Here is a 26,719-nt window from a genome sequence, read left to right on the forward strand (position 1 = left end):
CTGCTTCTCGCGAGAGCGCAAGTCTCGCGCCTGCGCCGCGCCAGCCGGAAGTGCGGCCCGAAGGGAGGGGCGGGGCGAGGCGCCGTCACCCTGCGGCGCCGGCGGCTGGGAGCCGGAAGTCATGGAGGTAGGGCGCGGGGCGCCGTTCACCCGCGTGCCCGCTGGCGCGTCGGGGCCCGCTCCTCCGGTGCTCCGCGTGCGGCCAGTTCGAGGCGCTGGACGGGGCGCCGCGCGGGCCGCGCCCTTCTAGCGGGTGGGCCTCGGCGGAGGTCGTGGGAGGGCGACGCCCGCGAGTGGCCCCCTGGCCGCGTACCCCGGGCTGGAGCCGCGGCGGAGGCAGGTGGGCCGTGCCTGCCCCTCGGCCGCGACCGGAGTGAGGGTGGGCGCCTGGCCCTGACCCCGACCCCCGAAAAGCAGCCGCGCCCTCGTTTTCCTTGGCGTCGTCTCCTCCCCCAGGCCGTTCCAGGGCCCAGTTCCCCATCGTCCCCCAGGTTCCAGGCTAAAGTTTGAATAAATAGTGTAATGACTCCACACGCCTGTGGGGCGTCCAGGCTCTAACGCTGTAACAGCCAGGTCTGTCGGAACCCAGAGCTGCCGACCCAGAACCCGGTATTGCAAGCAACACGCGCCCTTACTTTAAGGGTTTATTCTGACTGCGGCCTTCATCACCTAAAGGAAGTGTTATCTAAGTAGTAACTAAGCAACACGGGAAGTCCTGTGTAGTAGTAATTGCCGCTGCAGCTCACACTTGACAAAGTTATATCCTTCCTTTGTAGGACTTTTTTCTAACAAAACTAAATCACAAGGGCCTCATTGACTGGCTGTAGGTCGGATTCTCTTGGGATGCCTTGCAATTAGGATTTTATTTTTCTTCCTCAGGCAATTACACATCAAACATGTATCAGTTTTAGCAGTAACTGCATCTGAGTAGTGTGTGCTGGATGCTTTTCAGATAATGACAGCAATCCTAGAGGGTGATAGTATTTCACACTATTTCACATTTAAAACAGGCTCAGACATGTTAAGTAACTTTTCCAAGGCAAGAGGTAGATTTTGGGGACAAATTCAGATTTAAGTCTTTGCTCCAAAACAAGACATTTACATCACCCCATGCTATCTTTGGGCAAGACAGCTGATGTACCAAAGAACAGTGGTGTGGGTGGGTGATCGCACATGCAAACGTGCAGTTTCTGGTTTCTAGTGACAGGACAGGCATATTTGTAACCGTAACATGCAAGACAAGGTATTTAATTATCATGAGTGAAGGATATTGCAGCATCTAATATTTGTTGATTTGAGGTTGGATTTTATTTAACAGTGGGTTTTTTTCTAGAATTGTGTACCTGTTGGTAGGGTATAGGAGAGCGTCCTTCCCAAAAGCTGAAGGTTGTGGAGATGCGGAGGATGTATTTCAGCTGAGAGTAGGAGGGGCCAGTCATTCTGTTACCTTTGATTATTTTTTTGTGCCCTGGGGCTATGCTGCTGCTGGGGACACAAATTTTGCTCTGTGGTTGAGGCTGAGGGACAATGATGTTGATAGGGTGACTACAATCAAAAAGGAAGACTTCACACAACTTACATTGCTCTGTCTGCGGCTCACTTTAGTAGTGGAGTGGATGGGCTTTTGTGTAAAAATATTAATTTTGCCTGTCACCTGACACTCCAGAACTACAGCTCATTCCTTTGGAGTTTGAATGCTTTTCAAAAATGCAGAGTCCCTCTCGATGTGAAAGTAACCCTTCAGAGCATTTTATTTCTGTATCAGTAGACAAACCACACTAAGTTTTTGAATTAAGGATTTAGAGAGTGAACAAGGTACAGAATTAACTAGGTATCTGAAAAGGTAAAAAGAGGTCTCAAAGTATGGGGGAGGCAGTTGCAGGACTCAGTCACAGTCTGGAGGACTGAGGGAAGGAAGGAGAGTGGATGGGACTTTGAAACGTGGACACTTAAACGTCGCCGGGTCGTAGCTGAACCTGATCTCTAAGGAGGAGCTTGTGCTCCTCAGCGACCGGCACCTGGCCGCGACCTGTGAAGGGGAGGCCCTGGACAAGCGGCGTGGTGTCTCTGGTAGGGGCCGGTCACGAAGTGGGGCCGACGAGCGCTGGCAGCGCTGGGGGCTGGACTCAGCTGCTGCAGCCGGAGGCTAGAAGGAGCAGGAAGTGGACCCGCGTCGGGGGCCGCGGGCAACACGAGCACGTCCGCTCCTGCCTGCCCTCTCCAGTGCCCTGACCGGCTGAGCAGCGTGCGGTCGCATGTTTCTCAGGTTTCTCAGGCAATCCCGGAACTGGGTGGCCCGCGGGGGTTGGTCGACAGCCAGAGCGGAGAGAAGCAAAGCTTCAGGAGCCAGGAAGAGCAGCCCAGGGAACTTAAACTGGCAGCTGCCAAGTTAGGGATCGGCCGGGGCTTAGTCACAGTGGTAGAATGCTGCCGCCCCTTCACTTGACACATCGGATAGGGACCCCTAGGTCAGCCTTAGACCTAGAGTATGATTCTGCAGGTTTATAAGATGACCGTATGTGATGGGATAATTATGAGGATTTTGGTGTTATATAATCCTTCATGGAACAGCAGCATGGTTTGATGCTTTTCCTGTTTTTATTATGCTCCATTTTCTGCTTTTTCCCATCCCCATTTAAAAAATTGCTTATCGTGATTAACTTTGGGATAGTAAAGGAATGCTGAAAGGAATAATGAACTATCCATAAAATACACTGAGTTTCTGGAAACACATCTTAACAAATATTATAATTCATAAAATAATTTTAAGTCTTTCAACATTTGAAAATATGTAAATTATCTTTAATATGTAATCAGTGTTTTCGTCACACGATATCCACAAAGCGTGTTAAAGATCATTTAAACGGTATCTTTTATGTTTCATATTTCAGATATTAGAAGATCCTCCCACCACGTGTCTTTCTCCCTCAGTGTATGACATGATCTGTAAACTCGGGTTCGAAGTCAGAGGAAGTCACGATATCAATAGTATTGTAACTCCAAATGGTGAAGTGTGCTGGAAGACACTAACGGACTGTGTGATCTGTGCAGAATCAGGTTTGCACTTTCTCTGCACCCCGAGCACCTGTCACTGTTGTGCCACTGAAGACGGCTCAACCTGCAGAATTCCCTGACCGTCGCTGCTTGTGGTTAGAGGATGTTAAAATACAGGCTTAACTCAGAAGATGAAAGGAATTGGTGTAAAAGAGGGAATGAGGCCAGAGCAGGATAGAAGAGTTAACAGAAAGCTGCGGAAACTGGAAGAAAAGGGGGGCTGTGGGGGGCATGGACCTCAGCGCTTGGCCATCACTCTGGGTGGAAAAGGGTAGAAATACAAGGCATGATTTGGGGTACGAAATCATTGTTAAGGTGGTGACGTCTCGCACATTTTCAGAGCAGGTTTTCGGGTTGGGGAGTGTAATAATAGTTATAAAGATGATGACTGAAGATGCTTGGTCCAGCCGTTCCAGTAAGTTCCAGGATCTTCTAGACCGGCACTTACAGACAGCAAAGAGGAAAAGGGCACTGGAAACAGCCAGATGCCAAGCAGTAGGGGGTCGCTTGAGCAAATTGCGGAAAATGCACACTGGAATATCCGGTGGTAAAACAGAACAAGGAGGCCTGTCTTGCTACAGACGTTTCTCTGAGCCATATCGCTGAGTGAAAATGAGAAGATATTTGTATTGGCTTGTATACCTATAAATATTTCTAAATATATGCAAGGAATTAATAATACTGCTCTAAGAAGGGGAATTCAGTGGTCAGGAAGGAGATGTTCACCCTTTTATATTTTTTGATCATGATCATTTGTTCAGCTCTAAATATACAAAAATCACATAAGCGTGATAATAAAGGTCATTGGAAATCTCACACTCGAATAATGTTAAGTAAAAATAATCGGGTTAAAATATTGCATATACAGTATGAGCCTGATTTTCTATAAACATATATGGGTAAAGAAATTGAAGAAAATATTTTTCTCCTGTTTGAACCTTCCTGTATTTTCCAAACTCTACTGATAGCACATTTTTCATTTTTCTTTTATAATCAGATAAGCGCTATGTAATTTATTTTCAAAGACATAGGAGTATCTTTTTTGTGGGTTAAGTTATAAACTGATTTTTGGCTGCGTGAAAACTTCGTAATGAGAGCACATTTTCTTTGACGAGTCAGACTAGACCGTCACGTGATGCAGAGCTATGATACTACCTTGTTTTCTTGCCCTTTAAGCCCAGGGTCTGGATTACTGGGGAAGCGTGAGGCTCCTGGGCCCTGTGTGTGAGGCCATCCATTCACACCTGTCACACCTGCCCCGGGGACAGCTGGAAATGCAGTTCACACAGTGGCTCCAGTGGACAAGCTCCCCTGAGGTTTGGCCTTTGAACAACCTTTGGAAAGCAAAGGCTTTGCAAATTCCACTTAGAGACCCTTATTACTTACTAATCGTAAAGGGCTCTGTCTCCTTTACGCCTCCTTGAGCTGTGAAGAAGGCTTTCAGGTTGGGAGGGGGACTCAAAGTCTGAAGCCTGAGCTGAGAAGCTCATTGTTGTGGATGAAGGAAGTTTGGGGGACAGCATCAGGATGGGGGGCTGGGGACATAGTGTGATACATGGGTGCTGGTCCTGGGACAGAGTGAAGTGGACTTCCAGGAAAAAAGAAAGACCTGGATAGATAGTAAAGTATTCTTGAAACAGGGGCTGGGAGACAGACGGGTGCGTGGCTGGTGAAGGGAGGCTTGGAGGGAGGAGGCCCGTTCAGGGCCTCCCCAAACCTTTGGCTGGTAAGTTGCTTTCCACCAGCCATTTCACTAGGTACATTAATGGCCACAATAGAGCAGTAACTCTAAAAAGTCTAATTCTAAAATACTTTGATCTCCTAATTTATAGTGTAAGGGTCATTGTGGCTCCCTCTGTAATAGCTCTCTGGAGTGACAGAGCAAGCTGCCTTATGTTTATCTACTTTTAAGAAGTAAGCAAAATGGAAAATAAGATTTAGGTCAGAATATTTGACTTCATTTACAGTTCTGCCACATTTATTGCTTTCAATAAACGTTTTATAAAGAACTTTCAGAGAACTCTTTAGTAAATCTTTTTTGACTCAATATTATTATAATTGTATAGAAAATGTTTACTTCTACCAAAAAAGTCACTAAATATTGTAATTGAAATTTTTAGAGGTTTGAATGTCATGAATAGTATTGGTACTTTGAGAAATATTTCTTATTGAGCAAAAATTCTAACATGTATCTTATTCTAAACAGTTATTTGCTGAAATATTTGATGCCTTGGAAAGTCTTCAATCTCCTGCAATTTCTCTTAGCTTAATGAAGCTGACATCGTGTCTAGAACGATCCTTGGGTGACGTAAGTATGAGAACTCTTTCATTGTGGGGCTGTTAAAGCATCCGAATGAACATTAAACTGTTCGATCGTTGCCCTCAGATTTCTTGATTTTAATTATTGTCCTATAAAATGCAATTATTTGGTGCAGATTTTCAGTATTTTTTGAATGAAATTAAGACATTGGTGTCCTCAGGACTTGTCTCCCCTTGTTCATACAAAGTTGCTTTAGGGGTGATTTTCTGAATATAATGCAATTTGTTTTATGATTTTTGTTTAAATTTTAGGTATTTTTACTGATTGGAAAAGAATGCCCCTTTCTTTTAAGAGATCTGCTTGCATCTGAAGAGCTCGCTCAAGTCTTCGGGCAGTCGGTGGTAAGTCCGTTTGCCCACTGTTAATAGAGTAGGCACAACACAAAACAGTTCATGCTCGTTGTACTTTTGTTCCTCAAAAAGTGATGCTGTAATAGGAAAAAATCATATCAGTGAGTCGAGCATATTCTTCTTTTCCACCTCCCCTTTAAAAATTGCTACTCTTCTAGCCAAAAGACACGCATCTCTCCTAGAATGGGTCTTGGTGCAGTCTACTAGCTTCTGGTGTGGTGACCTTTGGCGTGATGGCCTCTGGTGCGAGGCCTCTGGCGTGTGGCCTCTGACGTGATGACCGCTGGTGTGATGACTTCTGGTGTGGTGACCTCTGGTGTGATGGTCTCTGTTGCAATAGCCTTTGGTATAATAACCTCTAGGGGGCCAGTCATATGAACAATTGGAAGTCTGTTGATTTCATTAATTATATATTAATATAACACTAACGTATTCTAAAATAAGATTTTAACTCTTTAAAGAGTGGCATTACAATTTTACTCTAAAATATCAGTATTTTTAACATGAGGGATATTATGCCCTTTGCCACTGTTCAAGTTTATGGTGAATAAATAACTTAGGTGTCAGTTAGAAAACATGCAGAGCTATTTACTTTTTCAAAATCCTCTAGAGAGCACATGATCAGGATTGTTTAAGACCAGCCTTTAAGCAACTGACAAGCAGGTGAAGGTGAGGAGGAAAGCCAGGAACTGCCTTGGGAAGGGGTCTGCTGGGCCAAGAAGATGTACAATTGTGTAATATGTTATGGGCTCGACGCATTCTTTTTGGACAGGAAATCCATTTTCAGTGAGGCGGTTATGTACCCCTTGTCCTCTTGAAGGTCATTTTCTGTCATGGAGAGCATGGAGTGAAGATAAAGTAGAAATGTCCTGTCGGAGCGCTGGCTTCTTAAACACGTTCCGTCGCTTCGATCTGGTCTCCGTGGTCTGCCCGTGCGCTCTTAGGCTTTCGCCTCCTGCGGCCACTTTCACCCCCGTTTTACTAGTTCATAGGCACGTGTATATCTGATTGCCAAGGTGGCATGAACAGGTAATTAAAAGTTACTGTCGACTTAGTAATAAATAACGTTACTTTACTGTCAGAGTGTGGTAAGGAGTCACTGTTACTGTCACTCACCTTAACACCAGTGTGAGTGTGAAGCGCGCCCGGAGCAGCGCCGGCAAGCCGCAGCCGGGCGTTGATGCCGACTGCTCCTTCTTGCACCTCGCACCCTCGGGCCTCGCTCCTGCGCTCTGAGGGGACTTCAGAGCACATCCGCGGCCCCACAGGCTCTCGCGCAAGCACAGGGAGACAGCTCTCCTTTCTTCTCTGACGCCCCGCGGTTCTGTCTCATGAGACATGGCTGGGTGCTTTCAGTCTCTGAACACCCTCCATTTTTCCCGCGTCTCTCTGTCCTAGAGCACTTGCCCAGGGGTGCCCTCGGACATGCATGTCCCTGTGTGGGCGTGTCTCCACATTCCAGGTGGAGGGACCCACGCGGGCAGGCGGGGACTCCTAGTCGGAGCCCTCTGCACTGCCCTCGGCATGGCACAAGTGCCCGCCACTCTGCGTGGTACCCTTGTTTCTGGTTTTATTTTTTCTAGACATAAGGCGGGTTTGACGCCCGGTGTGAAAGTGGCACCGCCTGGGTCAGGTCACGTGCCCCTTCGTAGCTCTGTGGCCTCGGGCCTTGGCCTGCCCTCTCCTGCTGTCCCCTGCGGGCGGGGATACCCGCAGCGCCTGACTCGCAGGCCGCTCTGAGGACACAGGCCCGCAAGTGGGCACCAGACGTGTCCCACCCGACTTGACGCTCGGTAGTGCCGGTCGCCTCCTTTCCTGGCTGTCAGGACGACTCCATCCCGGCCCGACAGCTGGTTCTGTTACTTCCACGGAGGAAAGGAAACATCGTCCAGAGTTGTTGTCTTGCTCAGCAGCCGTAGCCGTTTACCTGCTCGGTAACCTGCTGTCTATCACGTGACCAGATGAACGTGCTGGAAGTCTTCGTGGGCAGCCCCCGCGGACTCAACCTGCGCAACGTCCTGTGGCACGGCTTCGCGGCGCCGCACGAGGTCCCTGCAAAGTGAGTTGCTGGGGAGGTGCCGCTCTTTGTCTTTGCGTGTGCCCAGGAGAGTGTCTTATCTCTAGTGCCACAGCACGGAGGTACGCGCGCCTTGAGAAAGAAGAGAGAGTTTGGGGACAGGAGTTTGAAGATAAAACCGACGTGCGCAGCGGAGCGGCCGGAGTGCTGTGGGTTCGCTCTCAGGGACTCACGCCGGAAGGCGGGTCGGCGACAGCCGCGGGGACGGACGCCGCTTCCTGGCGGGACGCCCGAGCCTTCCGACACGCACTCGCCCCTCCTGGCCAGCGTGGCTCTGCCTCGTTCACACAGCTCTGGGGTCTCCGACACTGTGTAGTGTTCTACTTTCTTAATTTTAAGCTTATTTTTTGAAAGTAAAGCTTCGACGTGGGTGACCGAGTTCGTTTCTGACAGCCCCGGCATTTTCCGCCAGGTACTGCTCCGCGATGGTGCTGTTGACGGCGGGGCTGGGTCAGCTGCTGAAGCGCTACCTTCGGCACGCCGAGCGCGCGCTGCCGCGGCGCCCTCCGCTCGCTCTGACACGCGTGGGGGACCTGAGCGTTTTCCCTGGCAAGTACCGCGCTTCTCGTTTTCCCCGCGTGGATCTTTCTCGAGATATTTCTGGAGTCACTAAATAGCATCAGGACTTGACCTCTTTACGTGGGGATGTTATCCTCCAATGGTGAGATGCCTTTGAAAGTCACATGAAGAACCGTTTAAACTCTGCCTCGTGAAACTTCCCTGTCCCCACGTGCCTCCAGGTGGCCGTGGGGGTTCCTGAGAGCCACGCTCCACGAGTCACTGTTGGTGACGGCACCCATTTGCCCGTTACCTGTATTGGCGCACACGTGGCTTAGGACCGTTTTCCAACACACTTTCCCTTCCCCACCCCTCTCGTGCCTTTGTGCTCAGTCACGCCACAAATGCCAGGAGGGGAAGGGTCTCCCCTGTCCTTTTGTTTTCCATGACAAAGCCGTTTGCCACATTATGGGGGTGGGGCGCACACAGAGCTTCGAAAGAGCAGCGAAGCCGTGGGTTCGCCCCACGCTCCTTCCTTCTCCACGTGGGCAATCGAGGCGTAAGTCTGCGTTTGCCAGTGTGAGCCCCTGGGGAGGCGGCGCAGGCCCCCCGCGCCGACAGCCCCAGGTTCTCGTACCATGGACCCTTCGATAGGTTGGCGACTGCCAATAATATATATATGTTTAAGATTTTTCTTAGAGCAGTTTTAGTTTATAACAAAATAGAGAGGGAGGTACAGATTCTGCACCCCGCCACACACGCACCGCCCCCCTCAGATGGGACGTGCGTTACCAGGGATGAACCTGCTTTGCCCCGTCATCATCACGCAGAGTCTGTGGTTTACCTTGGCATTCGCTCTTGGTTCCTGTAGCTTCTGGAAACATACTTTCCTGGTCAGCTGGTCAACCCCGAACACCTCTCCTCAAAGCAGTTCGAGCCTCCGCACTGAGAGGATGCCGCGTCCCCGCCCACTCTTCTCCCAGGGCGCCGGCCGGCACCTGCGCCTCTGGCCGTAGCTGGGGCGGCCCCCTTAGCTCATGGCACACGCCGCCCCGCAGCGTAAAGAAGGGGCTGCCAGTGCCACTCCCCGAGGGCGTTCGCACATTTTCAGTAGATTAGCATGATTGTGCTTAAAAAAGTTCGCTGTTTTGCAGGTGTTACTCATGAGGTGCTGTCGGTATTAGAAGAACTGACGAAGAAATCCACTTTCATATTAAGAATCATGCTGCCATACTGGGAACTTGCATTGATCAAGTTCAAGTCACACAGGTAACGGAAGGTGGTATCGCACAGTGGGTCTGGAAGTCGGGAGGCTAGTCCTCTGGAGTCCCTCCGCCCTCCAGGCCTGTTTGCCGTTGGCGATCGGTAGCCGTGGGCCGACTCGAGGGTGGAGCTGAGGGTGAAGCGCCTCCCTGTGCCTAATCCAGAGGTCTTCTGTGACTCAGCTCATGTCACCTTTTTGCACCATCGATAAAGATTATAGAATCAACTTTTGAAAATGTTTGAGTTTTTGGCATGAGTGAAACATCGTGTCCCATGTTAGAGAATCGTGAAACACAGACCGAGTAAGGTCTGTCTCCTCCGTCTCTGAGGAGCCGAGCCTGTGCCAGTGGACGTCAGGAGGTCCGTGGTCTTTGAAGTCCCTCCCGTTTTCCTCGTCATCACTTCTGGGACCGAAAGTACCTGACACGTTCGTTTGTGTATTGTGAGAATCCGCTGATGTCCTGGCATCTGAGTATTTTTTAGAAGTGATGGAACGAATTAGGCAGGTTTCCATGACATTTTATTATACTGAGGTACTAAAAGTAGGTCATCAAACGTTGACACGCTACAGTGATTTTAAAATCACTGGTCTGATGGGCCTCGATCGTGTTCTCGTGTCCCACTGTAGCAAGCGAAGGCACCGTCCTCGCCTCGCGCGCAGCGGTCGCGGCAAACGCAGCGCTGCTCCCGAGGCACTGGTGCCAGCGTCCGCGTCACCGCGGAGGTTTCGCTTGTGTCCCTCCAACTGCACAGGTTTGCCGATTGTGCCATGCTGTTGCTGATGCAGCTGGAGACCGGGCTCAGGACCGTCTTCGCCACCATTAACAAGTGTCCACGGAGACTTCTGACAGCCGAGGTGCGTGCTTTAATGATCGCGACTGTCGTGACAGTCTTCTGTGCCTAATTAAAAGTTCTTAATGTCTCATGTACTTTTGTTTACCATTAAACAAGTGTTTTAGCTAAGAACTTTGCCCGGAAGGCTTGACCGTCATTTTTTGTGGCTGCTTCTTATAATGATCTTTCAGGACTTGTATTTTTGTTATTTTTTTTTATTGTTTTTGTAGTTCTACAGTATTTCCAAGCAAGCTTTTAAACTTAGTGATGTCGTAAAGATAGTCACTGCTCGCTTTCTGCCTGTAGCCATAACGGTTGGCGTGGCATCGCAACCCCATGGGGGGTCCGTGGTCTGTAGCATGCCCCCTCTTTACGGGCACTGTTCCCCTTGGCCAGAACTTGGTCTCGCCAGCTGCGAGGAGGCGCACAGATGTTTCTGGGCGGCCGTGCGCCCAGTGAACTCTAGAATAAACTTTGCAGCATTGCGTACGGCGACACGCACTGTGGAGAAACTCCGCGAGACAGTGAGTGCTGGGCAGACGCTCTTACTGAGCACGCGTCGCGGCGTCAGGTCTCCTCAGAGCAGCGCAAGGTGTGAAGACCAGCGGGGCCGCCTGACGTTTAAGACGCTCACCTTAGGGTGACAGAGAAGACACACCACTTCCGTGAAACAAGGGGAGTCAGCGCATATGGTTTATGGGGATGAGTGGAAAGCTCAGCTTTTTCGAGAAAGAACTGGGGAGATTTACTAGGTCATTGGTTACTTAGAATAGAGCTCAGGAAAAATTTTTAAGAGTCAGCAGTACAGGTTTGGGAGCTAAAGATGCAGATTTTGAGTAATCTGTTTAGTGATAAACATCTAACAACATTTGATAATCCCTAATTGGAAATGCATTGATGACCATTAACGGGTAAGACCACGCTTTACGAGAGCCAGCTCCCACCGAATACCGATTCCAGCATGTCATGTGTAAAATCCTGCACGCCTTCTCAGCAGCCTCTTGTGGTGGCTGGCGCATGGCCCGTCTTACAGAGACACTGGAGGTGCTGAGGGCTTCTCGCATTCAAAGTGTTGAAGTCGAGATTAGACACTGCGCCCCAGGGCCCACGTCTGAACTCTGTCCTGACCACTCCGACGTGGAGAACAAAGCCGTCCATCGAGGGCCTTCTCAGCTGTCCTCCCTGAGCGTCACACGCACACCAGCAGCAGGAGTTCTGCATGTGGGAGGGGGCGGGAGTCCCGGGGCCGTGGCGCCACCCGGGGCTGCGCCTGGCAGCCGTCCGGGTCCCTGGCACGTGGGCTCGTGCTGGCGTGCTCTTCCCGCAGTGCGGCCGCGTGGAGAGTCATCTTCAAAAGGCGTTGAATGTCCATTGCCATGTGCCAGAACGTTCTCCTGCTTTGAATAATGTCACTCTGCTTGTATTTTGCTTTAATTATTTCTTTTTTTTTCTTTTCTGAAGTCAACAGCTCTTTATACCACCTTTGATGAAGTAAGTAAATTTATAGTATGTTGAAACAAGTAAAATGTTGTATTCTTTAAAAATGCAAATTAAAATACAAAATTAAAGATCAGCTGTAAGTCACATGCTTATAGGAAAATATTGATAGTCACATAAACCAAACAACAAAAAATATTTACATAGAGTTAAATGCAGTTTTTAGGCTACACGAGACCGTTTCCGAAGCCATAGAGAGGCCAGAGTCGGAAGCGCCAGCAGGTGCGCCATCACCTGCCGTGATTGCTTAGAGGCCCACGTGGCAGACTGCGTTAGCACGTTCCCTCTCTGCGCGCGAACCACACGTCGACTGCTGCTGGGAGCACGTAGTGTGCACCGATGCGTTTAGTCTGCATGTTTGGGGGTGGGATTCTGGAGGTGAAAGTCTGGAATAGTAAAAATTACATTGGACACGCCTTCTGTCACTTGTGGGGTTTAGAGGCTTTTGTGTGTGTCGTCCTCACATACCCTGAAGTGCGACACCGTGGAGTCGGCCTGGGAGGAAACGGAGCAGAGTCTCGGGTGGAGGTTGAGGCGTTCAGACCATTTTGCCTTTAAACACCTGTTAGCGTTCGGAGAGGAGAGGCGGCGGTGCAGCAGCGCGGGTGCCGCCGACCTGCGCGGGGTCCCTTGGCTCAGTAGTTCGCTGTTGGTGAGCGTACGATGCGCGCGATACTGATGATTAGATTGGATAGTGCATTCCGTGCGGGGCAGGACCCAGAGGCCGGGACAGGTGGTTGGGCTCCACAGCCCACGGTGAGGTAGGGAGTGGCTAACGAAGTGCCTGGTAGGTACTTACATACATATGTGCACGTGTGTACCTATGAACATACACACAGGTACACAGATACAGGTACACAAACGTGTGTACTATACAGACACAAACAAGTACATGTAAACATGCACAAGCGCACATATGACTACATATACACATAGATACACAAATAAGTATACATTAACATGCATGTACTCACATGCACGCATACAAATGTAGGTAAACACATGTACACATAACTATGCAAACACACACACCCTCCACACGAGAAGATACATCTACTGCAAGTCACACAGGTTAGGCAAAGTTCTCCTGAACTGGGGGTTGCTGCATTTAAGACTCCTTATTTCTTTCTGTTGGCTTGTTTAACATCTCATACCAAAGGTACTCTATCCTTCAACTCTACAAGTTCTGTGTGTGTGTGTGTGCGCGCGCGCGCGTGTGTGTGTGTACGCACCAATTAATTTGTTAATTTTTGGTGTTTTAGATACTGGCAAAACACTTGAATGATGGTAAAGTTAACCAGCTTCCTCTTTTCCTTGGAGAGCCTGCGATGGTGAGGACTGGGCCTCCCAGTTGGAAGGTCTCGTGTTTATGGGTGGCGCTGCATGTCTCTGGGGTGGGATAGGTTCTGACTTCTGAAACACTCAGGGGGCCCCGAGCCTCCTGCACACGCCTCAATCTCATCGTCTGCAGGAAGCACCTGCCGAGCTGTGACTCGAGCCCAAGTCCTGTGCATTGTGTCTATCGTCCAAATGTCCTTTTTCTAAGGCATGCCGGTTCAGCGGCCCGCTCCCCAGAGAGTTCTTGAACGTGTCGGTTCCATGAGTTGTGCGGGTAGAGTGTTATTCCCAGGAGGATCCCACCTGATGGAGTGGCGGGCATTGAGATCGGGTTCCAGGAGGCCACCCGCTTGTTCCTTGGAGTTGTGGTCCTGGCCCTCGGTCTCCTTGAGGCTCACCTCTCGTGCCGAGTGAACACTGTCTGTGACCGTGTCAGGCCTGGGCCTTGGCACTTTCCTCTGCTGAGAATACTAATAAAATGTTTTCTGTGATTTTTTTCTGAAAGGAATTTCTCTGGGATTTCCTGAACCATCAGGAGGGTCCCCGTGTAAGAGATCGTTTAAGCCACGGGGAAGTCAGCCTACCTGGATTTCCAAAAGAAATAACAGATCAGCTGCTTGCATTTTCCGTTGTACTTTTATTGAGATTCGTTGACGAAGATGTGGCGTCGGTGTTTAAGGTATCGTATCGGGAAGAAAACGGTTAATTAAGTCGCTGTCGTTCAGCTACGAAAGATATAGTTTATTTTTAAGTGGAATTAACTCTTAATCACGTTTTGCTTAATTTCTCTGAGTTACAGTATGCCATCAAAACAGATAATTGTGAATTAATCACGTATGCATGTATTCTGTATAATAAATAAATATTACCTAATCTAATCTAAAATAATTTAACCCATTTCTTCAGAATACATTTGCCTTTGTTTTTAACTGCCACAGGAAATTGCAAACCAAAGACTATAACTCAGGATTAAACTAAAAATAATGGAAATTTTGTAGATGTCTGTTAAATTGGTGGGGTGCAATGTTTGCATCTATCAATAAACTAAATATTATTAAAAAAAAAACTAGGTTAGAATGTTTAGTGATATTTTAATCTTTTTTTCAGATTATACCTATAACAATTATTGTTAAAGTTTTTTTAAAGTTCAAAAATTAACACAGAAAGTGGAAGTCCTCGTGAATTGAGTTTAAAATATGTAGGAATGAGCTGCTGCTGGATGAGTGGGGGCCCACGGGCGTTTCTGACTGTGCTGAACATCACTCCCTAACGGTGCCCCATCGCTGAGGCCACCTCCCCACGTGTGGCGCCTTCTCCTCTCTGGAGGCGGCTGAGGCCCCAAGGCCGAGTCCCCCCTTCACCCCCCCACATTCCTTCCGCCTTCAGTCTTCTGCTGTTAAAACATGGCCCAAACCGTGTCTCCCCACCTGCCCGCGCCACCGCCACCTGGGCAGACCCCCCTAACCTTCCCCTGGGGCATCGCCGGCTGTGGCAGGTCTTCTTCTGCCGGGTTCCATGCTCAGCAGAGCGGGCAGAACCGTCCTCTCACAGTTCCTCCCCGCCGGGAGCCCCCCGCAGTGTCACGTCTGGAGCAGAGCCCGTGCACTCTTGGCGCTGCAGGCCCCCAGGTCCCTGCCGTCAACACCAGCGTCACCACGAGCGTCCTGGCTGCCCCACTAGAACGGGGATCCCTGAGGGCCCAGGAGCACACTCCCTGCGGCACTGTCGGCCTCTCAGGCATTTGGGTGAATGAAAGGTTAAGCTCATTTCTTCAGTTAACGTCCAGCTATTTTAATTATTCGTTGTGTGCTGCCGAGAACTCTGGGTAGTTAGCGGTTATGTGTAGGAAAGCTATTGCAGTTTGTCAGCTGCGAACTCGCTGACTTCTCTTTTTATTTCTAATCGTTTTCATCAGCTGACTTGATTTTGTAGGTGCAGTTACATCAATATAACTAAACGATATTTTTACTGGCTTTTCAGTATTTATATATCTAACGATTATGTGTTTAGAGCTATATAATTCTTTTAATTTTATTGATCTTAAATGTTTAAATTTCTACCATGTCCTAGGTGTTTAGGGGAATCTCTTAAGTTTTCTGATTGTTTGGAATCTTATTCCTAATTTAGTTGCACTGGGGGTAGAGAGCAGACTTGACCTTTTTAAGTTTTATCGTTGTTAACAAGCGTCATTTAAAATCACTCTGGGGGTTATGATTTGACTGTCTTCAGACCTCCTGTAAAGGAGAGTTTTGCTTTGTTACAGCCGAAAAGAATTACATGGAGGGAAATAACGAGAAACTAGGACTCTTGAGTGACTTAAAATTCAATAGAAAAACCTAGAAGCCTAAACAAAAGTTGTAGTAACTTACATCTGTTTTTTCTAACTAGGAAAAAGCAGCAGTAAAATCGTTGGTCAGGCTCGCAGAAGGCTACAGCGCGCGCTTCCATCCGCTTGCTCGGCTGAAGAAGCAGGTGCGCGCGTGCAGCCATCTGGGGGCGAGGGCGTGTGCGTGGTCTCTGCTAGGAGATGCTCGAGGGCTCAGGCGGCCCCGGCAAGGCACACGCGGGTCAGCAGGTCCGCCGGCGTCTACCGCAGTGCGTCACTCGCATGCGTGGCCTTGGGCCTGCTGCTCGGCCTTTCCGAGCCTCAGGGCCTGTACCCCGCAGAGAAATGATGGCAGCATGCGTGGCTTTGGGGGCTTTTAGTACCAGGTGGGCGACTGTGGGGAAGCGGCCCAGCAGGCCAGTGTATCATCTGTATCGTTGCCCAGGACGGTAGCAGTTCTTGTTTGTCAGTGATGACGAATGTCAGTTTTTAACTTACCAGCTTCTGTTAACTTATAAATTAAAACAAACATGCAAACAGAACGTTAAAGCGCTTCTGCCAGGAAGCTCCAATTTGGAAATTAGCTTAGTACTTTATTCAACACACTGTATGTGGGACATGAAGGTGGTACAGGGGGCATAGATGGGCCGTCCCCAAGAACGTTGCGGTCACATCAGAGCCACCCCGCCCTCCTTGCGGAAGCCAGAGGCAGCGCACGGGTCGTGGGTCTGCACACAGCCCCAGAGAGCCGGTGCCCGAGGGGACCAAGCCCAGGATCCTTAGGAGAGGTGGCGGCAGGCGGGAGGGGTGCGGACAGACTCCTGGGGGCGGGTGAGCCGCAGCTCTGCATGGACTGTGTCGGGCGCTTCAGGCCATATGGGCCCTACCGTCAGCCAGCCCACTGCGCACTCACGGCCCCCCGCCATGCTGAGCTTCCCAGGGACAGAACCTTAGAGAGGGGGACCCTGGACTTGCCCGCTGGGCACCCAGGTTCCGAGAGAGGGGAGGGAGGGAGGACAGTTTCAGAGGAGGAAGGTTCTGGAAGCAAGGGGAACCTCGGGAGGCGGTCTTCCCTCGCTGGGCCCCTGGGCCGCTCGGCGGTGCTCCCTTCCCTGGCGGGCGCCCCTTCCTCTCCCCACACTGCTCGGCACCGTTTCCGGTAGCTTCTTACCCCGCCATCTGTCACTGCTCACTTTTTAATTAGCCGACGGTCTGTGTCCTGTCAGGCCATGCTCTGGTCGTCACCGCTGCACGGCACCCACGTTCCGTGGGGGTGACAGCGGCCACTTCCTTTGCTTGCACTTTGTGGGCAGATCTGAGATCAGAGACCGTTGCTGGGCTGGCCCAGGTGTCCCGCATCTTCACGCACAGCACGCGGCCTGGGGACCCGGAGGGTGCTGCGCTTCCTGGCTTCAGAAGTCACGCAGCGGCCTCACTTCCTCGGGTCTCTTGGTGACGGGCCACCCACTAGAGCCAGTCCCTACTCAGAGGAGGGAGCGTGGCTGCAGCTCCCAGCCAGGGGCCGTGGGAAGAACTGGCAGCCGCAGGCTTGCCGCGCAGCCACCCGCTGACCGGAAGAAGCTTCGTCCAGCCCGGCTTGTCTGATTATAGTGGGTGACTGACACCCGCCGCCCAGTTTTTATGTCTAAAACAGTTTTATAGAAACATTTTCTACAAAGAGCAACATCGTAACAATTTAAAATCCTGTTTCCTGGCGCTTCATTGTAACACTCTAAAAGCAGGGGGACCTTTTCCTCCCAGGTGCTGAGCTGCGAGCGCAGCCTCAGGGTGTGGCCTCTGCTGCCTTTGCCGGAAGAAGCCGCCAGGGAAACAGCTGGGTGAGCGACCCTGGGCCGTGCAGGGTGGTCAGAACGAACCGGTGAGCGCAGCCCCCAGGGCTCTTCCAGGGCCGAGGGACAAGGACCTGCTGAGGAGGGCCAGCCAGGCCCCCGTGAGCAGAGGACGGGGGCAGGGGGTAGCGGAGGTGGTGCCCAGCTCAGTGCCCGTTCGTGGGCAGGGCCGTTGGCGGGGCCGTTGGCAGAGACAACACCCACTGTAAGTGTTTAGTGACAGTTGGAAATGGGGGCCTGAAGCTCAGGGATTCGGAGTCGTGGTCGGGACGCCGCCGCAGGGTCCATGGGTCGTCTTCATCAGCCGAGTGCCTTGCTCTCCGCGCACTGTATCGTTTGTTTTTACCACTGCGTCTGATGGCGACTTGTCGTTCCGTCTTCGGGAAACTAAATGGCAGATAAGTGGTTTGCTCAGTAAACCATTGACAAATGTTATTTTGCACAGGCGCTAATTGAGCATCTTAAATTTCATTATGTATATTTGAATATTTTCTGTTTTTCAGATTAGAAGGCAATTCAGAAACAAACGCCTGCAACTCTTTAATTTTAAGACTCACAAGTGACCTGTATCACCACCTACCTGAGAATCACTGCGTTTTCACCGGCCTGGATAACCTTCCTATTGACAAGTACATTTCAGCACTTCTGAAAATTGTTAAAACGTCAATTAAGTGGATCGGGGTTGCAAACAGCTATTTCCTGTGTTTTAAATGTCACATATGGGATGGTAGCACTGGAACCCCCTGTCACGTTCCCCCAGAGGGACTCCTAGGCAAGCCGCGGTGTTCACACACGCGTCTGCCCGTCCCGCAGCAGTTCCCACGGTCAGGCCCGCACGGACTGACCCTGCGTGCGGCGGGGTCGTACCAGCAGACCGAAGGCAGGCTGCCGGCCGGCCCCTGCGCACAGAATTCACAGCCCAGTAGGTCCCGCGAGGCGGCGACAGGGTGGTGACAGACCGTGCCCATCGGAGTCATGCCCTGGCCCGCAGGTGTCCCCGGCTGCTCCCCGAACTCTGCAGCATCCGCGTCCCAACCCTGTTCTGCCCCAGAGCCGTTCTGGAAGTGCTCGCTGTGCTCCAGAACATCGGCAGGCGCTGTGCCCAGGTGTCCCGCCAGGTGGCGGCCTCCTGGGAGCAGAGGCACCAGCAGTGGGTGGAGAAGAGGCTGCGCTCCCGGCAGAGGCGGAACTACCTGTGCATGTCAAGCAGGTGTGTGGCTCCCGCCGTGCTCCGGTTCTGGGAGGCGCGCTCGGGCGGGAGTCACCCTTGGATGCAGTTCTCATGCTTTCTAAGAAACACTCATTTTAGAGGAAGTTCAGGTTCATCTCGTCTGCAAGTGTGTTTGCAGCTTCGGCGTGTGGGACCGCTTGGGTCTCAGGTGTGCCGGCATTCCGGGTTCTCCGCGTATGCCATGAGTTTGAGGACATGCCGCGTCCTCAAGATGTGACTCTTGGACAAACGCCTAGAACTTGGATTTGAGTAGTATCTGTAGAGCTTTTAACTCTTGGGTTGTTTCCCAGGCTGCACCCAGTTTATACTCCAACCAGCAGCTTATGGGATGATACCATTAGGTCCTCCCCTCCCCCAAGCAGGATGTTTAAAAATCTACCAGTTTAGTGGGAAAGATAACAACTTTAGCTGGCGTTTGAGTCCTGGAGACAGTGAACACACTCTCACGTTTGAGCCATTAGTATTTCTCATTTTGTGCAAGTCTTTTACTGTCTGATTGTGAGAAGGATGTTGTCGGATGCAGAGGATGGGCGCAGTGGGAAGGCCGGGCGCAGAGCTGGTGACGTCCTGCGACCCCAAAGGGCAGAGCGGTGGGCTGGGGCAGCCGAGGGCGCTGGCACCCTGAGCGGGACATAGGAAGGCGGGGCCTGGCCAGGTGGCTGCTTCTCGGGGGGCTGGGGTACAGCACAAACCCCTTCCTCGGAGAGGTGTGCTTTTTAGGGCTCTCAAACAAAGAGTTGGGTGGATGAAGAAATGTTTTTCTGATGAAATTGAAAACATTTTTCTTTAACAAATTTTAACCTATTTTATCTATTTTTAGTGTTAAGCTTCTGTCGCCTACGCTTTACCTGATTTTATTGCTGATTGCACTGGAATTGGTCAACATTCATATGGTTCATGGAAAAAATGCTCATGAATATCAGCAGTACCTGAAGTAAGTGCGCCACACTTATAAGAAATGACACTGTTTGGCAACTTGAAATAATTTTCACTCCTGTTGGTCGTCGTCTTTGGTGGTTGTTTCAAACCCCAGTCCGCTTGGTCCTTCACTGTTTGTCATGGGTTTCAGGGCAAGTCTGTGAGCCTTGAACGCTGACGCTTTTCAGAAATCCACATGTGGCTCACAGGCAAAGGTCTCTCAGAAGGGAGTCGACGCCTCAGCTGCCTCACGCACCATGTGGACACCTGAGTCAGGGTCGCGGCCCCAAAACGAATTTGTTTTCTATAACTAATTTCCGCTGCTTGGGAAGTCCACGCCTCAGGAGCCCAAGTCTAGGGTCTGGGGGTGGGCTTGCACGTGTGTGACCGGAGATCCCCCGGGAGACGGCTCAGGCTCTCCCACGAAGGGCCCTGCATTTCGCTGGCTTTAAACCAAGCTTTGCAGGTAGCAGGCACCTCACCACGTGGTTAAAAGGAACTGGAAAAAGTGACTATGGCACCTTACTGAAAGAAGGTGAAATCCAGGTGAACAAGGCGGCGGATGTTAACAGCCGGTGCTTGCTTCCAGCCTCCACACATCCCTCTGTGAGCCGGGTGGTTCTCTGGGGGGCCATCCCGCTGGTTAGGGTTTGGGGGTGTCCTGCACACAGTGGCTTGTTTGGCAGCACCCCGGCTTCTACCCACTCCATGCCAGTAACCTTCCCAGCATGACCACCAAATACCCTCAGAGCATAAAATCACCCCCAGTTGAGAACCACGCTCTTCACAAAGGATCCGTGGATTTTCATTGTATTATTCTTTTAATGTCTGTACGTTTGGAAATTTTCAAAAATTAAAAGTTGGAGAAAATTTTAGACTATTTGGGAAACTGAAGAGAACCCGGAAAATGTAAAAATGACATTCCCATCAGACAACCCTCGAACATTTTGACAAGTATCTTTAAGGAAAGACTATTTAACACCAGGGGCCGTCCCTTTGACCAGTGACACACGGGACCTGCCCCCCGAGGGCGGAGCTGAGGGGCGGGGCGGCAGCGTGCAGGCTACCCCAGGGATCTGGTGCCTTTGGACGTGCGTAGTGTGCGCATGACGGGCGGGCTTGGTCCAGAGGGCCTGCGGTCTTTCTGAAATCAAGTTCCATCACGTGAGAAGGTTCTGTGTAAACGCTCCTGAGCGTGTAAAACTCTGAGAGTCCATCTACCTCTCCAGTGACATTGACGTTTTAGCATTTTTATGTCACTTAACTTGCATTCTGTTTTCATTTTGTACGTACTTTTCTTGAATTTGCAGACAAAAATTGAGTGCAGTACTTTAATCCTAATTCGAAAATAAAGAGTGTTCACATCATTACTACATTTGTAATGGAACAGATGAAGAAATTAATTTTTTCAACAGGTTCTTGAAGTCGCTCCTGCAGTACACAGAGAACCTGGCGGCTCACACCAGCCCGGAAAAGAACAAGTGGGTGGAGACGGTCCGGCTCACGCACACGGCTCTGCAGAAAATGCGGGCTTTCGGCGAGAAGGAGCAAATGCTAATGCATTTAGCCAAGAAACCTGCAGGCGAAGCGGCGCCGTAGGAACAGGGCTCACACGCTTCTGGCCACGTCGGAAAACCCATCTCAGGCCTCACACTGAGCAGCGTGTCGGCTGGAAACCCGAGGCGGGGGTCCCGGCGGCCGGCCCGCGTCCGAGCTCCGTCTCGCCGCGAGTTCCGACGGGCTCTTTCCGAGCCGGCTCAGTGAACCGCAGGCGGGTCCCTTGGAGCTGGATGGCGACAGCAGACGCGGTCCCCTGTCCCTGTAGCAAAGCACACTGTTCAGAGGAGGTGTCCTCGGCGCGCCGCACTGGGACGTGTGCACATGCATGGTGCCGCGTCCGCGGTCATCACACCAGGGGACACGTTCGGTTAACCTGTTTTGGTGAGGTGAGGCTTGACCCCTTGGCGAAGGTGGATGGCACCAGGTTTCTTCATTATAAGGACGTTTACTTAGAATTAATAACTGACATGTGGGAAGTTACTTTGAACCCTTGTGAACATTTTTTCCAGTAGCGCTTCCATTTTTTAGGATCCATTGATAAATCTTGCCTGGACCCGTATTGGCAGATGTCAACCGATGGTACTTTTTGTCACGTCTCCACATTTATTATGTCATTTTTCTCTAAAAAAGCTATCCTTTCTGGCTATCCTTTCTGGCTGTATTTAGCACGTTAAGTGGTGTGTTTCAGGCCCTCAAAGCCCTTGCGGTCCAGCGCATCTGATGAGCATGCGCGGCAGGCACTGGCAGGTGGGTCTGCAGGCCACAGCGGGCCCCCGGCTGGCTTCGTGCCGACCCTCCGTGAAGGGGAACCGTCCGAACGGCACATCCGAACGCACGTCCGCTCAAGGGAGTTTGCCGAGCGTGCTGCAAGCCAGGGACGGAGAGGAGGAGGGCGCCACCTGGCCTCTCCACACGGCAGGGTCTGGTCAGCGTCGGGGAAGGACAGGAGTGGAGCACACGCCAGGGCCTGCCTGAACAGTTCTGAAAACACAGCCACCCGGAGGGTCCACTTAAGTGTGTGGGTCAGCCCCGAATGCATCAGGCAGCCTGCCTCATCCGTGTCCCTGTCACTTAGCTCCAGCCAAGTGGGCAGTGAGCCCTGAGACCCCACCTCACCCCTCTGCCCTTGGGGCGCGGCGACTGGGCCAGCGGTGGACCACACCTGGGGGGCCCGTGCCGAGGCCGGCCAGCCACGTGAGCGTTCTAGGGAAGGCGAGCTGGCTAGCGCGGCTCCTTTCGGAATTGAGATTCTCAGGAGCAGAGCCGCCTGCGAGTAGATGACGCCCCAGGGCCAGCCGGGCCGATCGGTGGGGACCGAGTGTTGAGAGGACGAGCAAGCTGAGCGAGCGCCCGGAGGGAGGAGAGAGACACGTGGTGAGGACGAGGACAAACACCGGCCGAGCCTCACGCGGCCGCGGCGCTCGGCCGTCCTGGCCAGCCTCCTGGGGCCCCAGGCGGGGGCCAGCACTCGAGTGCCCTCTGCTGCCGGCAACCAGCCAGCCCCCGGGGAGACGACCATGCTGGCCGCCAAGACACAGCCAAGCCCGGGAGCGGGCCGCAGGCCAGGCGCTGGGCACAGCGCGACCGAGACCGTGGCTCCGCGGTTGACCGGTGTCCTGAGCAGGCTGCACGCAGCCTCCTGGAGCCGCCCTGTCGGGAAGGCGTCTGGTCCCTTTCTCCCTGTTCCGAGCAAGGTGAGGTCGGGCCAGGCAACACGGCGTGAGTCGGTGTCGCGGACCTTGCCGTTAGCTGGGAGGAGAGTTCGAACTCGCTCCATGTAGAAGTGAGGCGCTCTGCATGTCCAGAGAATGTTCTCCCGGGAAGCAAGCAGCCAGGGCCCTGTGTGCACCTGCCCCTCCTCACGCGGCTCACTGCGGGCCGAGGGGACAGCTGGCACTCCCAGGCCCCTCGTGCCAGGGCGACAGTGGCTTTCCCGCGGAGAAGTGCCCTTTGAACTGTGCCTTGGAACGACTCTGGCGTCTGTCCCCGCGCCCCTCACGCGGGCACCGTGCGTCAGCCACAGACCCGCGAGGAGCGGTTGTGGGCGGACATGCCGGCCCCGGGGCGCGTCCTGCACCGCCCACCGGTGGGGCCCCCGCGGGCGCTCGGTCTCCCTTCGCTTCCCGGCCGCGCGCTCGGGCGGCACTGAGGCCGGTGGGCGCCGCGCTTCCGCCGGCGACCGCGCGGTGGCGCCCTGCGGGGATGCGGTACCTGCGTGGTCCCCTCCCCGGCGGCCGCGGCGCCCTGGGCCGGCAGTCAGCCCGCCGCAGGGCCCGGCCCGGCTGGCGAGCGTCTCAGGAGCGGGGCCGTCGCCCCAGAGCGGCCTGCGTGCGGCGGGGGCGCGGGGGCCGTGCCCAGGCGCCCACCGCGGACTCCCACGGCCTGGCGCCCCCGGCTGCAGGGCACCCCGTTTGTGCACCCCGGCATGGCACGGGCCTGGCCGCGGCTCGCTTCGGGGCCGCTCCAGGTAACTTTCCTAGAACCAGGTGACTTGCTGCAGGGTGCCGGGCACGTTTCCCAAAGCCGGAGCCCCAGGGACCTGGGATGGTTCCCCCGTGTGAGTTGACTCGGGCCCGTGGACAGTAGGTGTAAGAGCAAATCCTAAGGTTGCCCGATGAGATCCTGGGTGCAGCAGCAAGTTCTTCCAACGTGTCATTCAAGCACTTAGACAGTATTTTGTATTAGGTTCGAAACGCCAGCTGTAGCTGAGCCCTGAGGGCTGGTCCGTCTGTGATGCGGGGCAGGACCCAGAGCCAGCATTTCCGCCCTTCCCAGCCGCACAGTGTCAGCGCCACTGAAGAGTGACCAAGGCCCAGCTGCCCGCAGGTGCTCTTGCCCTCCGGGAGAGGAGGAGCCAGCAGTGTGAGCTGGGCCTGTCCTGATGCTGCGCACCTTGGCAGGGCGGTGGCCGGGCAGAGGGCCGGCCCCAGCTGCACGTGGGGGGCTGGGCGGCCGGCCTTCCTCTGGCGGCAGGATCGTCCACCCCACCTCAGGGCTGGTTATGCTGACCTGTGCCGTGCCCACGACCAGTCCCCAGCGACCCTGCCAAGGAGGCAGCATCGTCCATGTTACAGGTGACGGAGGACGGGTGGGACGAGGTGGCTCCTCAGTGTCGCGGGTGAGCGGAGGCCCTGCCCGCAGACCCGCACTCGCCACAGACGGAGCCTCAGCTGCCACACGGGGGTGGCACTTCCTCTCAGCCTCCCAAGTTTGCACTAAGTTGCACGAAAGCAGTCTGGAGTCTCCCTCCCACCTGCCTCCGCGGTTAGCTTCTGATGGCTCTGGCGTGGGCGAAAGTTACATAACAGACCTAATTACAGTGTAAATATTTCATTGCATTCTGGGCAAGACGTTCTGCTGGGGAGGCTAACGGCCCCCGGAAATGTTTGAAGAAAAGTTCCCGGGATGGACAGACGCTGCAGAGGTGGCCAGGCAGTCCCGTGGAGTGTCGGGGGCCGAGGGCAGTGGCCGCCAGCGAGCGGGATGGGGGGCAGCCTCGGGGTGCCTGGGCCCGCACCAGCTGGGAGGCGATCGCCGGCCCTCTTCCTGCTCCCTGTTGCTGCGTCATGGTGCGGACCAGGAGGCTGTCACCAGGTCATACTGGGGGTGGGGGCGGGAGTCTGCGCCGTGAGAAGAGAGCCCAGGACAGAACGACGTTTAGCAGCCTGACCCCTAAAACCAGCACAGAACCGCCAGAAGGCGGAGAAGCACGTGGCCAGAGTGAGAGGGAGGCCGGGGGCGAAGAAAGACGGGGTGCGCGGTCTGGCCGCGGGGTCGTCGCGTGAGTCACCTCAGACGTCTCGGTGGGCGGAGGAGGAAGGGCGCGCAGGAGCCACGGGCTGTGTCCCATGGGATTCGGGCCGCAGGTGCTCCTGCCCGGAGGAGCCGAGTGCATCTCTGGGACTTGGGGTGGGACGAGCAGGTGTGCGGAGCCTGGGGCTGGGGACCCTTGTCAGAGTTGACCGGGAGGGAGAGTGCAGTGCTCCCGGCGGGCTCCGTCAGGGGGAGGTGGCAGGCGGCAGGGCGTCCAAAAGAGCTCACCTGACAGTGACCAGCGGGTTCTCAAGGAGCGACAGATCGGAGCCTCAGAGCCAGGCTGCCGGCGGCCCGGAGGCCCGGGAGAAGGCAGGGCTCAATCGCAGGACCAAAGCCCGGCCTAGCCGCGTGGGCCAGCTCTGTCCCCTGCGCAGAATCCCGTTCCGTGCCTCTCGGCGCACGGGGGGTCCGCCGGCCCCCGTCTCCTGTCCTTCCTCTGAGGGTTCACCTTCGGTCGCTCAGAGAGGGGAGAAGCCGACGCCGATCTCGTGGCCTGGCCCACCACCTCCAGGCCAGGAAGGCAGGACCGGCCTGTGGGCCAGCACCTGGAAGGTCGGTAGGTGGCCCGTTTGCTTCGTGTTCGTCCCCGACCCGCAGCTGCGTGCTCCAGCAGGGAACAAACAGGAAGGTGTGAGAGCCGGGGACACCTTGAGACGGGCCGGGGGGCGCGGCGTCCAGCAGGCTGGGCCAAATGGTGGCAGTGCAGCTTCCTTTCAAGTCGGGTGTGTCCAGATGGCTAGTGGGGTGCCCGGCCATGTTGCTGTGTCTTATTCACACCGCCTGGGGCTCCACTCCCCTCCCCCGCCCCCCAGGCCTTCCCCTTCCAGGGCCTCCCCACCCCCAGGGCCCAGCCTGCCACCCGCTTGGCAGGAATCCCGGGGCATCCTCTGGCTCTGCCTGTGCCCGATGAAAAGCAAATGCTCCGGCATCGGCCCCCGCCCCCCGTCGGACCTCAGTCCCTGTCCCCCCACCAGACCTTGAATTCCGAGCACCTGCAAGAAATACTTCATTATTGTTTTTTAAAAAACAGGGTGAAAAGCTACGTTCTTAATAGACTGGGTTTTCCCCCTAATTAAATAGCTTTGATAAACCGAAAGCCAGGACCTCGGGACGCCTCCCTGTTTCATCTGCTGGGGACGTCGTTCTTTAGCAGGACCTAACGAGCATCGACCCTTCGTTCCTGAGACGAGCATCCCTCCGGCGGCCCTGCCGTGTCCTCGCAGCTGCGTGGTCCCCACTCCCTCCCACCGCCCCCCCGAGCCGGGACCCGTGAGGCAGCACCCCCCGCCCCTCCCCCGTCTATTCCAGAACCCGCGGAGACTCCGGCTTCCTTGGGCGTAGCAGGAGGGACAGGGCGGTCAGTTTCCCGTGTGTTGCTGTGCCTTAGCTGCCTGCCGAGGCAGCATCTCATCACAGGGGTCACAGGCCAGGGCGGGGGCGGGGCGACCCTCCACCTGCAGGTGCGGCCCCTCGTGGGTGGGCAGTTTCACTGTGACGTCCGCCGCGCGCCCACGGCGTTCTCCAGGTCCAGGGGACAGGGACAGTCCCGTCTGTGCGTCCGTCCCCCCGTGTCACCGGGTGCAGCAGAGGGACCCGGGCGGCAGGGCTAGGGCGCCCCGATGGGGCTGGCTTCCCAGGCCAGGATGTGTTTCAAAGGGACAAGGACAGAGGTCGCTGCCAGTGCCAGAGTGACCCACCCAGGCCCGAGGAAAGGGACGCAAACGGAGCCCGCAGCAGAGCGGGACAGGGCCACAGAGTCGTCCATGTGACCGTGGAGGCCAGACCGG

The 26,719-nt window shown here is 53.8% G+C and overlaps 1 protein-coding gene across 8 annotated transcripts; it reads left to right on the top strand.

The window, feature by feature from the left end:
- Positions 1-51: 51 nt before the first annotated feature.
- Positions 52-21,762, top strand: ERMARD (ER membrane associated RNA degradation). Of its 8 annotated transcripts, none has more exons than XM_016125069.2 (18): positions 52-127; positions 2,892-3,057; positions 4,231-4,370; positions 5,261-5,362; positions 5,626-5,715; positions 7,686-7,783; positions 8,214-8,350; positions 9,454-9,568; positions 10,316-10,418; positions 11,858-11,887; positions 13,156-13,224; positions 13,737-13,910; positions 15,620-15,703; positions 17,319-17,395; positions 17,911-18,036; positions 18,399-18,617; positions 19,459-19,572; positions 20,972-21,762. In XM_016125069.2, exons 1-18 carry the CDS (start codon positions 122-124, stop codon positions 21,153-21,155), a joined length of 2,034 nt encoding a protein of 677 aa, XP_015980555.2. In that variant the 5' UTR covers positions 52-121; the 3' UTR covers positions 21,156-21,762. The 8 variants fall into 8 exon arrangements, with proteins under 8 accessions (XP_015980555.2, XP_015980556.2, XP_036079632.1 ...); XM_036223736.1 differs by lacking the exon at positions 52-127 and adding an exon at positions 319-340; XM_016125070.2 differs by lacking the exon at positions 18,399-18,617.
- Positions 21,763-26,719: the final 4,957 nt, after the last annotated feature.

This window comes from Rousettus aegyptiacus, unplaced genomic scaffold (assembly GCF_014176215.1).
Source record: "Rousettus aegyptiacus isolate mRouAeg1 unplaced genomic scaffold, mRouAeg1.p scaffold_m13_p_1, whole genome shotgun sequence".
Taxonomy (NCBI): Eukaryota; Metazoa; Chordata; class Mammalia; order Chiroptera; family Pteropodidae; genus Rousettus; species Rousettus aegyptiacus.